The sequence below is a fragment of the Ammodytes marinus genome (assembly GCF_949987685.1).
Source record: "Ammodytes marinus genome assembly, chromosome: 17".
In the NCBI taxonomy this organism is placed as follows: domain Eukaryota; kingdom Metazoa; phylum Chordata; class Actinopteri; order Uranoscopiformes; family Ammodytidae; genus Ammodytes; species Ammodytes marinus.
This window is the reverse complement of record NC_137221.1, coordinates 14,382,042-14,400,887: the sequence shown is the minus strand read 5'-3', so window position 1 is coordinate 14,400,887 and position 18,846 is coordinate 14,382,042. Positions and strand designations below refer to the sequence as shown.

The following is an 18,846-nucleotide window of genomic DNA, read 5'->3' as shown; positions in this document are numbered from 1 at the left end:
CCCTTTACCTTGTTTACATTCATTTTGAGCATTTTTATCTGTTTTCATATCCGTGCAGTTCCAGAGCGTAAAACGTACAGTGAACTAAAACAAAACGAGAGATTTCCTCTGCTCGGTAAGTACCACTGAAGAGGAAAAGAAACCGAAATGCCGAAATGCATATGCTTGTGTTATCACACTGCCTGGCCAAAAAGAAAATGACACATCTCATATTTTGTTGGACCACCTTTTGCTTTGCTTACAGCTTGATTTGCTGTGGCATCGTTTTGATAAGCTTTTTATGGCACATAAGGTTGCTGAACCTAGACCTGAAAAACTGCAACCCCAGATCATACTGTACACTGCTCACACAGGCTTGTACCGTAGGCACTAGGCATGATGGTGCATCACTTCATCCATCTGTCGTCTTACCCTGATGCTCCCATCACTCTGGAACAGGGTCAGTGTTGTCTCATCAGACCACATAACCTTTTTCCATTGCTCCAGAGTGCAATCTTTATGCTCCATGGCAAATTTAAGCCTTTTTTTGTTATTCACATAACTGCTAAGGTTTTTTTAAGGTTAGACAGCTCTTTAGTCTTAATCCCTTGGGTTCTCTTCGCATTGTGTGTGGAAATGCTCATACTTTCACTACTACGTGAGTTGTACTGTTGATTTTTTACGATTTGATTTCACCAAACCTTTAAGTGACCATTGAAGATTATTCTGAGAATATTTCTTCCTTGAAGATGATGGTTCACCACTATCCTTCTAGGTTTAAATAATACGTTGGACAGTTCTTAAACCAATTTTAGTAGTTTCAACAATCTCCCTTTTCTTTGTTTGATGCAGGCCAATAACCTGACCCTTCTGAAACAGAGTAACATCTTTTCCGCAACAACAGAATATGTCTTCCTACATGATCGTTTAAGAAATAAGAAGCTATTCACTGCATCAGTTAGGGTTAAATAACTTGTTTTCAACTGACACATACATATTAATCACTGCAGTTTTCTCTTAACTATTTGTTTAGTTAAATCCAGGGGGTGACTTTTTTGTGGCCAGGCAGTGTATAATATATTAAAGGCTGTTGGATTCCAAGGCAATGTGCCTTTGGTATTTAAATACCTATTCTCAACTGCATTGCACTAGAGAAGTTTATATTTCAGTGACCACAATATGCTATATAGATGTTTTTGACTTTACCCCATTGTTGCAGGTCAAGAGTTCCTGGTCATGTTTGACCTGTGTGTCAAACGACTGTCTTCCACTGAAGTGGGATTTCTGTGTTCTCTCTGTCAGAGGAGGTTGTCATACGACGAATGCTACACTCATGTGTTCAGTTGGGAACATGTCGCAGAATTCCTAGTGAGTGTTTTTATTTTGATTCATCAAACCATACAAAACAAAGAAATGCCATAACTCACTCTCTCTCTCTCTCTCTAGACAGGTCACTTTTTTATTTTCTTATTTTAAAGATTAGCTATTTTTTACTTCATTTGACGGATTTGGAGAGACAGAGTTGAAATGGGGCAAAGAGGGGAAGACATGCAGATAACCTGCAACGAGGTCTTAGTCTCTGGGGACGCCTTACCACTACACCACGAGTGCCCACAGGTCACAATTAATTTGACTCAATTTTGTCAAAACGGTATAGGTTTGCAACGACAAAAAATAAATAAATTGCATGGACTGTAGAAACAAACTAAATAAGTAAGTCACCATCGCAAAAAGAAGAAGCAGCATACAAACTAAATAGTACACTTTAATAAATATATAATTAACTCACCAAAGCAGAATAAATAGTTGTAAATCCGACAGTGTCCTTGACCAATTACCGGAAGAACCTTTTAATTTGTTTAGAAAAAATTGGGCTGCCCATACTTGTGCCCATACCCTTATATTCCTGAAAAAGAGCATTTGAAATCAGTCCTGCTGTAGAGAATATGTGATGCGCTGGCATCAGCAGGTATCAGCAGGTGCTGCTTTAATACAAAGCTCAGTTTCTTGCACAACAATATTTTTATTTGTTAACCTAATTTTATCTGTTTTGGGTTGTAGACCTACACGTAAAAACATTTTAAAATACATATAGGGTCCCAGCATACACTAAAAACAAAAAAAACTTGAGTGCCCTCTTTCACCATTCGAGTTTATTTGAAACGAGGACTACTCGAGGAAACGATCACTCACGCACATCCCAGATAAATAAATATATAAATATTTATATAAACATTTAAGAAACACGGAATTATCTTTTATGTAAGCATGCAAACAACTGGCCAAAGACATACAAATACATTAGGGGCCGGTTTCACAGACATGGATTAAGCCTAGTCCTGGACTAAATGGAATTTTGAATGGAATGTCCATTGAAAGTACAATTTAGTCCAGAACTAGGCTTAATCCATGTCTGTGAAACCGGCCCTAGAAGTATTAAAAAATATTGGGGTGTGCTCGTGGTGTAGTGGTTAGAGCGGACCCCAATGAGGGTCAGTCCTCGTCGCAGCAGACCCATTTTGAATCCGGCTCTGCATGTCATTCCCACTCACTGCCCCATTTAGTCTTTGGAGTTTAGGATGATTAAGAATTGAATAAATCTATTCAAAGGACAGCATTTTCAATGTGTGTGTGTGTGTGTGTGTGTGTGTGTGTGTGTGTGTGTGTGTGTGTGTGTGTGTGTGTGTGTGTGTGTGTGTGTGTGTGTGTGTGTGTGTGTGTGTGTGTGTGTGTGTGTGTGTGTGTGTGTGTGTGTGTGTGTGTGTGTGTGTGTGTGTGTGTGTGTGTGTGTGTGTGTGTGCATAGGACCGTTTTCACCCAGGCTCGCTGAATTCTAGCACTGATGCAGAGACCTTATTGGATTTGGCAAAACAGGCAGCTCGTATTCACATAATATTACCCATGCAGGTACTGTTTACCAGACATTTCTGTATAATTTTCATGTTGCATCTCCTCTAGCCATGTACTGTGAGAATAATCTTAATTTTATACTCTTGTGCTTTTTAAATTTAAAACACACTTTTACACTTTTGTATGTTTATTAACTTCACATTCATTCACCATTTGTAAGTGCACATATCAACACTATATATACAGAGGCAGGCCGTTTCAGGAGATACTTTGACCAAGGTCAGGGGAGAACTATTTGTGTGGGGTGAGCCAGCACATGACAGCCGGCCTAGCAACGACCCCGCACCCTCCCTTCACCTCTCTTATTAGTAGGGTAGTGTAAGCCATGAAATGTATCTTATGAAGACCAGTAAGAAGAAGACGTCATCGGCCAGCCTCTAACACATAGTCAAGCAATCAGAAATAATGTATTTGTTTCCATATAACACTTTGTCTCACCATTTTGTCTTCAGTCTTACTGGGGATGTTCTTTGATAACCAGTAAGCTCCATGTAGGCCTACATGTTTCTGCTCACTCAATTTAGATAATAAATCTTTAAGCTTTGAAATAAATCTTCTACTTGTTTTTCCTTCTTCAACTCTGGTTAAAAGAACACAGGAAATATTTTCCTATCAGTACCTTTGCTAATGCTTGGACATTTCTGCCTTCTAAGAAAATCAAGTTGTACAAGCCAGTCTGGGACCCATGCCCCTACCAAAGAGGTGAGTATGTGTGCTGCAATGATTGTTCCAAAGTGGCATGTGTTACTTGGAATTGGTTTCTTGATTATTTTTAATACTCTTTTGCTCTAGCATTTATGATCGTGCAATCTGCAAAATGGAGAAATGGCAATGGAAATATTGTACCCCAGATAGTTCCTAAAATTAAGCTGGGTAAGTCAAGCCAAATATATTAACTGAAGACTTTGTCATGCTTTACTTCCTGAAAATTCCACTGCTACTAATCGCTTTACCTTCTCAATTATTTTATATATTTTCTGAGTGTTTTTTTGAATGTCATATATGTATCTCAGTCCCCAGAGAAACTTTGAAAGACGCGGACAACGACCATGTGAGAGGCAGGAGTCAGAAAATCACTGGGATGATGGAAGAGAAGATTACCAGTCTAAAATCAGACTTGAGTGAAACGAGTTTGACTGAGACTAAAGTTAAGGCAGAAATCACAGATTCTGTAGAAAGTGGACAAACTTCAGAAAAGGGACTCGACACAAAGACCCCAGCACCAAAAGAAAAAGAGTCGGAGACCACATTTTCAAAGGAGATAACAAATGCAGGCTGTGAGACATACCAGGCGATAAAGGAGGAGAAGATGGAAGAGCCTACAGCGAGAAACCCAAGTGGGGAGGCCATACAAGGCTGCCACAACACAAATGAAAGTGATGGAACGGAGATTGGAGAAGAGAGGGGCAAAAGCAGCAAAGACGTCCCGACACAGTTGAAGAATTGCACAAACAGAGAAAAAGAAAGTAAGAGGCTAAGAAGCTTCTCTGAAACATCACAGGAAATAGCGACAGAAATTGGCCATAAAAGGCATCGGCTCTCCTCCAAACAAGATGCAACGTGTGAAGAACCCCAATACCTGCCAAGTAACAGACAAAAGGAGGCAGCCGCCACAGATGAGGGAGAAAGTGGCAAACCATGTCACAAGAATGCAAAGGATGAAGGTATAGAAAATGCTGTATTTCAGTCTGTGGACCGTTTTTCTTAGTGTTTTTGTGAAAATGGCTGAGTGTGCTCGTATGTGTGGCTCTCTTCACAGAGTCCTTTGACGAGAACCATGAACAAGCAGATCAACTGTGGCAGTACGTCAAGAGGGACAGCAGAGAGCCTGTGGTTGGTCAGTGCAATGTTTGATTTCCGGATAGGATGTTATTTGGCTAATTGTTTGACTTTTGCCAAATGAAGGCGAGACAATGGTGGTGAATAGGGTGGAATGTTTTAATTATATTATTTATTTTCATGAACTTTCCCAGTTGATAACTTATATTAACACAATTATTTTTTGTACTATTGTTTTTTCAGAGATGTTAGAATACATATGCAAATGTTGTAATATCTAACTAATAATGTGACATTTGCATCTGTTTAAAAACTAAAAATGTAGATGTTTAAAAAAGCCAGAGTAAAAATCTGGATTGAATTTTAACAACATAAAAGGGTCAAAAGTTTTTACAAAACAGATTTTGAATAGAGCCTTTTATCATGTTATGTATCAAAAAGAATATGTAGGCTTCAGGTCATACAAATGCATTTTCGGTTTTTAAGATTAAAATGTATCATAATTCAGACAATTAACATCAAATTAACAAATCCTTCTGTTATAACCTTCAGAATTGTGATATGAATGATAATGGAAAATGTATTTGATCTTTTACCTTTACTAGTGGGAAAGAATACATGTTATGGAAATGATATAGCAAAAAATCTCTTGACCAGTGCTTGAAAAAAAAGATTGTTTTGCCTGCCATGTCTAACCTTAAATAATTAGTTCAATTAAGAAAATGTTCTGGCCAGGGAGAAGATAGATGACACAATATTAATTCAATAACAACATTTCTCCCAGGCTTAGATGCAATTTTTGAATGCTATTGTGATCAGCACAACCCTATCTACCTCTGCGAGTGCTGCTCTGTGAAGCTCCCAGAGAGGGACATCGTCAGCCATGTTACTGGGGCTCAACACCAGAAGATGTACCTGATGGTGAGTAATGTTGATGAATAGGTTTTTGATCATTTTGCATGTTAGAAATGGGGGAGTCTTTATACTTTCCATTCTTCAACTGGTCAATTCAGTGCAGTTGTTGGGAACAAACACCAGCAATGCACACAGCTGCCATGACAAAGCTAACTGTTACTGGAATTATTATAATCGATCATTCAGGAAACTGTTAACAATGTTTCAAATAAAGCACAGAGTCAGAAGTAAGCCTTCAGGAGTCAGCAGATCTCTTTACTTGATCAAGGAGACAATTTACATGTATCACAGATGTAATACAGAAATTGACCAAACCCAAACAGAATATCACAAAGCTTTATACCCGAAGTTTGTGTGCTGTTTTCTGGTATACGCGTGTGCATGTGCATATGTGTGTGCGTTGCACAGGGATCCAGGTGCAAATTATATCCTGTCTGGATGTTGCTGGCTATCAGTAGAAACTATGCATAGGCAGAGTCTTTTCCCAAGTTCTAACTAACTCCTGACCTTGTGAGGATGTGATAAGAAGCAAAAATATGCATTGTAAGCAAGACTGGAAAAACCCTTGTGGAAAAATCCTTAGTTACTAAGGCTACAGGGACAAAGGTTACAGCAGGGACACAACTTTATAAAAATGTAAGTACTTCAATGCAAATGTTAGCTGTAAATGTTATGCCATCCCCTGTGTATGTTTCTGACATTAGGAATTACTGAAACTCCCACATCCACCAGAGATGAAAATCAGACAATGGGCCGCTTCATTTGAACAAGATAATCGATGCGGAAAAGCTCAGGTTAGTGTCTAGTTATTTTACTTGTGAAAGTGGTTATCACGATAATGCTAGGTTTTTACTGATTGTTGTTAATGTCTGGGCTCCAGGTTGTTGATGTAGACGAAGAAATGTACAACAACATCTTAAAACAAAACTTTGAATCAGGTGATCTTTCTTTCCTTTTGAGAAATTTTTGTTTTGTTAAAGCCAATTTGGTTCAATTAATAGGTGAATTCTTAAGTGTGAACTTTTACTGTATTTCCTTCATGTTTTCCATCACATTTATACAGCCATACAGACAGTGAAGGCACTTCAGAATGCTGAGAAGGACAGTTGCCGTGAACTCCCTTCAACCTCAGATGTGTCTGGTGTTCAACGTGTGGACACCTCAGCTCCCCCCCAAGATCAGGTCTATTCCATCACAGATAACTTCCAGGTCAGTTAAAATTGACAAATAAAGACAAAGAAAGTGATTTTGGCATATGGGTTTTTGAGTTTGGTTAGTTCCTGCTTTCTTTCACTTCAGCTTTTTAGTCCTTGCTTTTTTTTCATCGTTCAGCTGTGACCACAAAGAGACCTGTTAAATGAACTCCCCTCCTCTCTGTAACGAGGATGAATTTGCCTGAGCTTATTTTTAGTCCCACAAGGTATTTTTTATCCACTCAATTTATTGATACTTAAAATGTTATCAGACTTTATTGATCCCATTAATCCAATTAGGGGACATTCACATGTTATACCAAAGGAAGACACACGATAAAGAACACATTTGGAGAACAGATGTGCTAGAAAAAGTTTATTTCCCTATGATTGTATTACATTTTAATGCTTAAACATCCATGCTGTTTGCTGTAAACTTTGTCCCAGTAAATTTAAGAGAGCCAAGATTTTGGCTTTACACAGATACGGTATATGACGTGTTCATGTTCACATGGTTAAAGGTTCATGGGAAACAATTGGAGGTAAACTCCCTAAAACTCCCAATGCATTGCTTGATTGGAAAATATATGAATTATTACTCTTGTATCCTGTGAGAACATCTTCTGTGAAACAAACACACACAGTTGGTTTACACACACATGTACTTCAAAAATAACAGCACACACACATCTTGGGGATAAAAGCTTGTGTTCTTCTGTTCATACGCCACTCAATCTTGTAACAAGGTGTGGCAAGTAACATTCTATCTGACTTTGAAACTGCCTGACTCAGATGTCTTTATTGAAACTCTTGTGTTTTAATAAATGAGCTATTTGAATTTCACTGACAAGTTGTAAACAAAATTCAATAGCTGTATATTAACACACAAGAGTTTCAATAGGGCGATGGAATCAGGCAGTTCAAAGTCAGTAGATTTTAATTGCAGGCAAGGAATCCATACATACAGCAAGAATGCTGCAGAATTGACTGTGTTATGTACAGGATGTTCTCTGTTTCCTGTGCCTGAGCCAGTTTCTCTCAATACTATGTGGTTCAAAGGTTCACAGGAAGCAGAAGTATTTCTAAAAAGGAACAGTACTGAGACGTCTGACTAAAATTGTTGTGTAACTTGGGGATTGGACCCAGAAGCAGAACTCTAACTCAGGAAGTCAGTTTGAACAATGTTTATTAAATCCTGGGGATCCGTACAGACAGGCAGGTGCACTGGATGGCTGAGGGGTGTAGCGAGCATGGGCTGGTGAGAGTCCGGAAACTGCAGGCAGGCAAGTTGAACGGGTGAACGGCGGAGGCAACTAGCACGGAAGGAAAGAGAGAGCAGAGTAAACAACTAGCTCTTACTGGAGATGTGGAAAGAAAACAACAAACAAAGAATCTTGATCTCGGGAACATTACCGCTCTGGTAGGTTGTACAATCTGGCGCCGAATGACTGGAGTCCAGAGGCGTAAGTAGAGAGGGTCTAATTAGCCAACGATCCTCACCTGGTGCAGTCTGCCCAGGAGTGCCGCCATGCCCACATGCCAACACAGAGACAAACAAATGGGAGAACAAGAGGAACAGATAGACAAGGGAAAACAAACAACACACACAGAGGAGAAGGAGAGGCTGCCGTGCCGTGAGCCATGACAAAAATGCTCTTAACAAAACATGTTTTCTGTCTTACAAAGGATAAGGCGGGGGACACAACTTTATATAAGACAATTATATCAGGTCTTTAACTACTTCAATGCAAATGTTGACAGTAAATGTTTATAACACAATACAGCATTTCTCTGTCGACAGAGACACTAACAAGTGACCTGAGAAGATGATGAGGGTGTCATGGTGTGGTATATCATAAAATAATAAATTAAGTTAGCATGTTAATGCATTTATTTGACTGCTTTGTAGAGTAGCTCTTCGACAGCTGAAAGATGACTAGTCTGCTAAATATGGTTCTATCATTTCATTTCAAAGGTGACGGAAATTGGAATAGCTGATTTAGAAGACTGTGAGACACAGCCACCTTCACTTTGTGCATCCATGTCTGCAATGACTGAACCCTCCTCCAGAACATCTAAAGTCCTCCCGGAATCAAATGAGGATATTAAAATGAACCAGATCACAGTGTCGCCGGAGTCAACTTATAAATCCTGCAACTCTACTGCACCCATCTCCAAACTTAGAGCCACCTCTTCCAGCTGTACTACATCAACCACCACATCCAAAGAAACTGCAGTCAAATGGCATGCAACCACCAAAGTCACTGAGACTTCATATAAAGTTGCCATCACTTCTAACTCTCAATCCACAGTGGTGGGTGGAGCCACCTGCAGCACTGCACCTTTATCTAAAATGGAAAACAGATCTGTGCCTCAATCTTTTGTAGCCACTTCCTCTGCCAAGGCTGTGCAAACAGATATGTCTGCGAGTTCAACTGCCAAAGTTGAAAATCATATTCATGAGGGGGACACACCTGGTGCTCCCCATCTGATCCAGCTCATGTCTGTCAGGTCTGACACCAATAATCCATCCGCAGAGCCATCATGTACCTCAGCAAATAAGAAAAAGCCAAGTGAAGGCTTGCCCAAAGTTGGTGTGTATTTTCCTTCATACAAATCCCTCAATACAGTCTGTTTGCTTTGGTCTCTTTTGATTCTAATCAGTGGTGTACATTGTTGTCTTTACTTTACAGGAGTAGACCAGCTGATTGTAGTGTCCTGTAAAGAAAGGCAGCAAGTCTACTGTCGGCTGTGTTCAATCAAGTTGGCAGATTCCAGTCACCTGACCAGCTTTAAGCACCAGTTTAACTATATGGTGCGTGCATTCTTGTTGAAAATGTTGGGTGCTTACAAAGCACAGCTTATTACAGATGTTAAATGTGTGCTCTTAATGTTCTTACTAGAAAATGTGGCACCCTAATTGGATTATCTACCCATCTGAGTTGAAGAGAAAAAGGGAATTGCTGCTGCCCCACCTGTCAGCGCTAGAAAAAGAATTTGGCCCCCTCTCCAGCCAGGTGACATGCTCGAATCTTCTCTCACATTTAAAGGCCCACATTAGAACCTCTTAGTGTGTGATTGTTGATCTGCTCTAATGGTGTGATACAATATGTACAAGAAGTCCCATTTAAAAAGAGATCCATAAGTTATGTTCCTGTACAACACTTCATGCCTCTGGTCCTCAGTAGGATGATCACTCTGGATTAAAGTGAGAACAGTTAATAAAAAGCTAATTTATATTCATATATAATATTGTACGTAGTCTTGCTCAGCCAGACCAAACTACAGGTTGTAGTTTACACTTACAGTACATTTTACATAATGTCAACTTCATAACTACCTTATTCCTTTATGTAGACTGTTTGAAATGATTAAGATTGTCATGATCCCGTTTGGGCTCCTTGGCCTTATATGTGTTTTCCCTTTTCACCTGTGTTTGTGTGCTGAGCTAATTGCAGGGGTGGAGCCTGGTGTGCTGGAGTCAATTAACTACATTCGCAGCTGCCTTCAATCTTCATCAACTGCGCTACTTATACCCGGGCCTACCTTCCAGACACTGCCAGATTGTAGCTTCTGTTTTTCACACATTCTCCCGGCCTGACTCCAGCCACCAGCTCCAGCCCTAGCTCTCCAGCACTACTCCTCGGACCCCTCCTGCCTGCCCGCTCTAGCCTGCTTCCACTCAGCCCCCTGGACTTGCCCCGTTGCTCTCTCCCTGGACCCCCATGCCAGCCAGTTTCCCTCCCCGGATCCCGGTCCTAACACCCTGCTGGTTTTCTCCTAAAATAAATCTTCTTTTACTCACACTGTCTCTGCGCCTGTGTCCTCCAGACCCAACCGTAACAAAGATGTTCTTTGTCTTAACTATACCGCAGTACCTTTTGTTGTTCCAGCACACACGTATACATCAGAGACAGCATCAGTTAAACAAGTTGATTTGAAAATGTGCAGCTTGTTTTTAATGCCTGTTGTTTGGGTGTTTTTGTTCTTTCTTTTTACTAGAGGATAGAAGTGACGATAGATGAGTACAATCGGCTGTCTTCTATGGGGACTAAAAGAGGTAAAGATATCCTGATATCCTTTCATAATCTAATTCTACATGACTGACAAAAGTGGAAGGTTTATCAAGAGCACCCCTTCTGCTTTGTTGCACTGTTAAGCAACAGTGGTGGGGCCAGAGGCGACAGAGTTAACAGTCTGAGACATGATTCAGGCGACAAAACAATACTGCAGATTCATCTTTTTAAATCCTGGTGGGAAAAGTATCTTTGATTTAGAAAGCAATCAAAATACAGTATACTTGGGACGAAAAACTAACAATAATAAAATGCTTTTTGTTCTGTTTGCCATTGATGGTACAGAATTAAACACATATTTTTTTAACTTTGATGCAGTATTTAAGTAACCTAACATAATACTTAATGCTGACAAGATATATACCAATCATTTGAGGAAACTTAACTGTGTGTGTGTGGGTGTATACTCTATTAATGTGTTATTCTATTTGTATTCAGTCAAATTTGACATGATAAGTTACCGTTTCAGGAAAATCATACACAATGGAGATTTTTATTCAGTTTTATTGCAGGGGATTGTTTACTGTATTGTCATACAATCCCCTAAATATCTTGATTTCTCTTGCTCTTGTTTTCAGCTTTAGAAAAGCTCCCAGTAATGTTAAGAGAGAAAGGCTCGCCTGCTTCATTCTACACAAGCGAAACTGCAGAGGCTTGGAGACAGCAAGTTGTCGTCACTAGTCCATGTGATGTTTCGAGCCCAGGTGATGGTAAATGCAAGCATCATTTCTAAGCAGAAATGTATCTGTATCTTTCATCTGTGTGTAATGACACATTCTCCAGCAGTTTATTATGATTCACATATTTCCAGCAAGAATAATAAAGTATTTCTTTATTTAGTCAATGCTAAACGGGGGAACTTTGAGTTCCAGGCTATGGATGAAGACACACCTGCAAATGAAAACCCTGGTAAGCACAAAGCCTTTCATTTGGCTTTGGTGCCTGCAACACACACTTCTTCCACTACTCAATGTCAATTTTAGCCACTATTGTTAGGATTGTGTAGCAGGCACAGAGAAAAAAAATTGTCGAAGAATACACTGAGGGTCAGAGCAGGATACCTCAGGAGTCTTGAGTTGGCAGAACACCTCTGGAGGCCAGCTCCGGCGAAAGTGAGGGTGGCGAAGGCGAACCCTAGGAACAGACTGACTAAATGGGTAAACAAAGCAAGTAACAAGGCATGTGAACAAACGGCAAACAAGACAGAAGAGTCGTCACAGAAAAATAAATTGATTTACTTCATGTAGTGTGTAGCTTATAAGTTAATGAAGAGCAGGTGAGGAGGTGGGTGGAACTGGCAGGGAACTTAGTGGGTACAGGTGTGTGGAGACTGCGGGAAGGGGCTGGAGACAGGGAAGTGGCCAGAGGCGTGGAACAAACCACGACAACTATTATGTTTTAGCAATATTTGTTTTGTTTTAATAATGATCTGATTCCACTCATTTAGTGAAGCTATCCCATCTACCATCTGTTTCATCCCCCCATCCCAGCAGTCAAAGGCAAAAAACCTCAGGGTTGTGCGAATCCTGTTGGCTCCGACTCAGAATCCTCAGGCCGTTTGCCCAACACCCCTGATGTGTCCCAAGAGACAGCTGAGAAGAGACAGCAGGAGGGAATTGATCCAGGGCTACAGGATTCACACAACATACTGGAATGCACTCAGAAAACTGAAAAATTATTCGACCCAGACCCGCTCACCTTTGCTGCCCCAGATAATACAGAACAACAGATTGCATCCAGATCCTGCAAGAGTGTAGAGCATGTACCATTAACATCGCCAAGCCACCAGAGTGCATTACCAGAACTCCAAAGGATTTCAATAGGTAGGTGTTTAGCATTTATTGAGCCAGTGCTTTCAATTTAATTGTTGGTAGTTATTTAACACAAGTATATTCTGTTTTGTACAGCTGTCACGGCAGAAAGAACTCAGAGCTGCAGTGATGTGTTGACATACCTGAAGGTGAGGGGACGGGATCCTGAAACAATCCTAGGTGGGTGTGCCCAAATCCTTCTGCAACAAAGCATTTTTACTCGTTTTAATTGATATCATGTCACAAAAGCATACAGTATGTTAAAATACGTCTTGTCTTCATCAGGTCTGGGCTCTGTATGGATGTGTCGTGAGGCGTCTCAGGAATCATTCTTCTTGTGTGAGAGCTGCAGTGAGAAACTCCTCCTCAATGACATCTGTCAACACATAGTCAGCTTTGAGCACTTGTTTAATTGCATGGTGAGTAGTATCTGAGTAATGCTTTGAAAACCTCACACCTTATATTCCTCATACAGAAGTATTTAACATTTGCTCCCACGTTTCTTTTTTATGATACGAACATTTCTTTCTTTCAGCAGAGGGATTACAATCATTTACTGTCCGAGTTCTGGTGGGAAGAGGATGTGCAGCAAAAGCACAAATGGGTGCTTTTAGAGGAAGTTGCCCATCATCTTTCAGAGCAAGAGCGTTTCAACAACGTGGATGTGCAGGTAATCTATTAGGTCATGTTTCATGCAAGGGATTTCACTGAGTCACTCGCTCACGTTCCAAGTTCACCCACACTACTGGTTTAGGACCCGTGTCCACCTAGCGCTTTTTTCGGGCGTTAAATGCTGGCTGCGCGCTCGGGAGTGTGTCCACTGAGTGTTTTTTTCGGGCGTTTTTTTTTAGGCGTTTTATGCGCTGGGAGCAGGGCTGTACGCTTATTTTTTTAGGTGGTAGCACTGGTGCTAGCAAGCAAAAAAAATCATACATATATATATTTATGTATACTTATTTATTTAATAGGATATGTTCAATGTTTTAAAGTTTGGTTTTAATTAACAGAAGGACATTTTCTAAAAACTTTTATTATTATAAATATAATAATTATATGTATATGTATTATTTTTATATTTTTACGGGGAGAAATAATTCTGAATCAGCAAAAAATTGCAATTGGCAGGTTAGATTATTTAGTCTAAATTGCAATCAGTGCACCCCTATTCATTCTTCTATAATTATTACTGCACACACTAGGATATAATATTAATTGAGAATCTCAAATGAGACCAAGATGACATGCTCAAAGGTAATTAGAGCGAAATGCAAGGGTTAAGGTTATGCAAGTTTTCGATCATAGCCTACTTTGTGTGCTACCAAATTTATTTTTGTGCTACAACTTAAGATAAATTAAATAGGTTGTTGTGAATGTGTTGGGAGAAGCTTTTCAGTGGCTTATTTATTTATTGTTGACTGCTCTCTGCAGCTGAATGAGTTGCCTTTCAAGCTAGAGCACTACAGTGCTGTAAAGCGCTAATTTCCTGTTCTTACCGGCTTCAAAATAAAAGTCAACTCACGTTTGGCTAGTAATAGGCTTTTAATGTGAAGGCGCACAGGAAATGTTCTGTTTGCACACACGCTAACTTAACTGCGGTAATGTGCCGTCTCCTTCCGGTTATTACCGTTGGTGAAGTTTTTATACGCTAGAATCGCCGCACGAGCACAGATCCCAAGAACACATATCTTTCACCAGCCAAAGTGGAGGGTGGACTCAATAACTTACTCGCCTAAGACCGCATTTGGACAGTGTTAATGTACGAGTCCGGCTAGTGTTGTGCAGCACTCTTCTGTGTTTCAAAGACAGCCTCTCCTCATTAGCATTAGTGCGAGTGGACTTGTATTCATCATCGCACGTGATCAATTTCAGTAGCAAATGCGATCAAAACTGTCGCACTGTACAGCCCTGGCTGGGAGAGAGAACACTCTGAGCAGGGGAGAAAAAAAGCTGATTGTCATCTTATCCATTGCCTACTTTCACAAAATCGATAATCGACCTAGGATAATCTGGTACCTCATACACTTATGACCACCCTTAAGTTCTGACAAATACCCCTTTCACACCAACAGGAACCAAGAGCCAGCTCCGGGCTGGTGCTGGGGCCAGTTCAAAACTTGTCATAGCCTATTACCGAGCCTTTCACGCCGACCAGAGCCGGCAAGAGAACAAGGTCACTGTAAACGCTAAAGCTAGCGCTAGCTTTAAGCACAACAACAGCTGCGGATAAGTCTCATTTTTACACGTGTTGCCTCTCGCTTTGCTTTGTTAACCAAACAAGACCCATACAGTGTATTTTCACCGGTCGATTTGATACGTGTGGTAATTATGTTGTGTTAACCTCTTGTAGTAGCTGTGTTTTTAAATATGGCGGGCATGAGGTTTGAGTTGGTCAGGATCAATCCTGGAGCAGGGCATGGCACCAGTTGTTACAGCCCGGAGCCGGCTCTCTGGCGGTGTGAAACCAAAAAACTGGCTCTAACTGGGCTCTAGCTCCAAACTAGCTCCGATTTTGCATCGGTGTGAAAGGGGCAATAGTGTTCATGATGGACTGTCCATGATTAGCACAGAAGTCCGAAGGCCAAATCGTCTGAGCTCCTGTTCGGTACACATGCACAGACAACAGTCAGAGTTTTCCTCCCACAACCTGTAGGCGTTGGAGCTTAGACTTAGGCGGGGGTCCCTCTGTGCAGGGTAGCTCGTTCTCTTCTTTGAATTTTCCTGAAGTCTTTATAAACCATTATAGTCTGGCCCCTCGCCTGAGACTATTTTCCATGGGAGTCGCTACCAGGAGCACCAGGCTCCACAAACCGCCCTTAGGTCATTGGGACACACAGACCTCTCCACCGCGATAGGGTGATGGTTCCCAAATGTGCTCTGAATTATTTGGGAAGATATGATTAATGGTGTATTTAAATATATCTGTTGTCTTTTTGGTAAGCACAAAAATATATTTTATCTAAAAAAAGTTGGAATACACATCCCTTATGTTAATTGTTTATGTTTGTGTTCCCTCTCTCACAAAGTGTGTACAGCTGAGTAAAGAGCTGCATGACTGTGTTGGGTCAGCTCCATTCCGTGAAGGTAATAGCAAGCTTGTCATACAATGGTCTACACACTTTATTGTCTGTTAGAGAATACAGTTCAACGTGCTTTTTTGTTGTTGTAGCTATACACATTTTGCAAAACATCAAGACAGAAAAGAAATTGACCATCAAATCTCAACCTTCCAGTGCTCCACAACAAAAGGGTGAGTCCCTTTAGCCCAGTCATAGGGGCATTTTTGTGTCTCATTTTTATGCACAGCTAAACTTAAGTGACTGATGCAGGCAGAATATGGGTATATGAGTGATACTATTTGGTTTCTGTTGTGCAGACCAGCAGCTTGAGGACTGGCAGAGTCTAAAGGAATCTCTTTCCAAGGAGAGACTGTCACCACAGGCACAATTGACGGAACTGAGAAGTGACAATGGTATTAATGATCACATTATTTAAAATGTTTAATAATTCCTTTTTCGAAGCTCAATTAAACTACAGTTTTCCTTTTCTGCTGTCTCTTTTAGAAGCAGGGCAAACAACTGAAAAGCAGCAGTTAGAAGAGACTGTGATGTTTGGAGACTTGGATAGGGTCCAAGAAAGAAAAATCGTGAGTCCTCCAGATGTGACCAGTTTCTCCTCAAAGGCAGATCCTGTTCTCTCTCCATTGCCTGGTACGGGAACATGTCTCAGTCCCCAAGAGACATGCGAGAGTCTTCCTATGCAAGCAGAACTCAAACCACGAGTCCCTCAGCACCAGATGCCTATCCCCGACTTGCAAGTGAAAACCACAGAGGTGTACTCTGAATCTCCATCTTCCTCTATCAGTCCTAAAATCATTAGAACTCTGTCAATGTCTCCCAGAGATAAATGCCTCCAAACCAGGAAGAGGCCAGCTGTTGACGATCTGGTCAGACCTGGCACCAAAAACCCTGAACTGGAGGACCAATTGTCAGCCAAATGCGCGTGCAGCTCATTGCCGCCTACCAGTCAGACCAACCTTGAATCAGCCTCTGAGCTCACTCTGGTTGACCCTCTTTCAACCTCCAACCTCCTGTCTCCCAAGGACATACACACAGGACCTGGATATGATGAACAAAACCAATCCATGGTTGACGAGCTAATCGCTCTGGTGCACGAGAAGAGGTCTGAATTAAAAATGTACTCTTGCATAGCCAAGCCAAATAATGTTGAGACTTCTACCTCCTGCACTGAAAATTCATCCCAAAGCGGTGTTGAAAGAAGATGGGATCCAAAGGGCGTGCAGAATTGCTCTGAAATGCCAAACAGAATAAAAAGGTGGGATGTACTGCCGGCTACAGTAAAAACAAATCCGCCCTATACTTACTCATCTGAGGACAAGTTTTCAACAGCTGCTCCTTTAGTGGTGGGTCATGAGAACCAACTCGTCACCCCTAATGCCAACAACTCATATGTTGGGAGCTCTTTCATGCAGGGCAACCTTTTGTCCACAGCTTCTGAAGCCAAAGCAGTTACCATGTTGCTGTCGGCCAGCTCTGCTGACCCTAGCGACCTTCAACACTACAGAAGCATCAATGCTCAGAGTGTCTTTGGAAATGTGAGGCAGAGCAATCATTCTCCTTTCTATTGCGAAGCCACCAACCATAACACAAGTCAGACACAACAGCATTGGGATAACACAGAGGCTGAACGCACTGGGGTCACACACATGCCCATAAGTTCCATCATAACTCCCAGGCAAGACCCCTCTAACAAGCAGTTAATGGGTGATTATAATGGAAAGGACCGCACTGAGGGGAACAGAGATAATCAGGTCGATGAATGTTTCTGCACTGTCACCACAGCAAGCCCCAATGACACTGAGCTGGCAGTTTCGAGAGGGCAGGTTCAGCACAGTCAAATGGCTTATTTCAGAAAAGGACATTCAGGTTTTTTCCCTTCTGAAGCTTTTTCTAGTGACACAACCCCAGGCAACCCTCCTGTATACAGTGGGAGTTTGCACCAACATGCTGGGTACCCTGAAATGGGTATATACCAAAGCATGATTTACACAAACCAGGAAAGCTTCAGTCTGCAATCATTCGTACCCAGTTCAGCAACTCCAATGCAACCAGGATGGGTGGGTCTGGGAAGGCAGCAGGAGCAGTTAATAAATCAGCAGCAGCTAATGCAGCGACAGCAGGTAATGCAGCAGCCGTACTACTTAGCCCCAGCTCCTGGAGATGCCAACTGGACCAATGAGGCTGGCATCTTTTTCTCTGGTCCATTCACCACTACAGCCAACGACTCACAACATAATTTTTTGCAGTAGCTCTTTGGCCAGTGCCACTCATCCAGTTTCCCATGAACCTACCAGTTTTTACAGTAATACAGTGATTCTGTATCCCGTTTAAAAAAAAAGCATAGGTATTCTTTTAATAATCTTCAATTGTAAAATATGCTGTGTTGTGTGCGCATTTTTAGAATAAATGACTTAGGAGTGTGTGTGTCCGTGTCAAGCAGCAGAACCAATGCCTGTGTTAGAAGATGCTATAAAAGTGATGACATACAGTTGTGTTCAGAATAATAGCATTGTGTTTAAAAAAGTGAGGCAAGATCAAAATCCTTATCATAGCTTTTATTTCCAAACACGCAAATGCATTGGGGACATTGCACATTCTATTCCAAATCCAAATATGAAGAAACTTTTGTCAAATGTTTCTTCATCTTTACAGAAAGTGAATAAAAAGGAATATTATACTGTTAAAAAAATAGCAGTGTCTGCATTTTTCTTTACAACTCAAACATTTACTGTATCAACTGAAAAATGCATGAAGATTTAGCTTTCCTATGAATCACTGAACTAATATTTAGTTGTATAACCTGTGTTTCTGAGCATCTGTGTTGCAGGGAGCCGACCAATTTATGGCACCTGTGAACAGGTGTTTCAGCCCAGGACGATTGGACTACATTCCACAATTCCTCTGCATTTCTTGGTTTTGCCTCAAAAACAGCATGTTTGATGTCACCACATAGGTTTTCTATTGGATTAAGGTCCAGGGATTGTGCTGGCCACTCCATAACGTTAATCTTGATGGTCTGGAACCAAGATCTTGTTCGCTTACTGGTGTGTTTGGGGTCGTTGACTTGTTGGAACACCCATTTCAAAGGCATTTCCTCTTCAGCATA

The 18,846-nt window shown here is 41.1% G+C and overlaps 1 protein-coding gene across 1 annotated transcript; it reads left to right on the top strand.

Moving 5' to 3' along the window:
- The first annotated feature begins 57 nt into the window (after positions 1–57).
- On the top strand, positions 58–18,203 carry LOC307264446 (uncharacterized protein). The gene is made up of 25 exons (XM_080045857.1): positions 58–115; positions 1,199–1,347; positions 2,785–2,886; positions 3,543–3,591; positions 3,682–3,762; positions 3,903–4,553; positions 4,649–4,726; positions 5,453–5,589; positions 6,288–6,377; positions 6,464–6,521; positions 6,647–6,792; positions 8,752–9,370; positions 9,470–9,591; positions 9,680–9,793; positions 10,779–10,836; positions 11,431–11,562; positions 11,693–11,761; positions 12,343–12,675; positions 12,760–12,843; positions 12,949–13,082; positions 13,199–13,333; positions 15,687–15,744; positions 15,830–15,910; positions 16,037–16,132; positions 16,224–18,203. The coding sequence occupies exons 2-25, from the start codon at positions 1,216–1,218 to the stop codon at positions 17,987–17,989; spliced, it is 5,325 nt and encodes a 1,774-aa protein (XP_079901983.1). The 5' UTR covers positions 58–115; positions 1,199–1,215; the 3' UTR covers positions 17,990–18,203.
- The last annotated feature ends 643 nt before the right edge of the window (positions 18,204–18,846 follow it).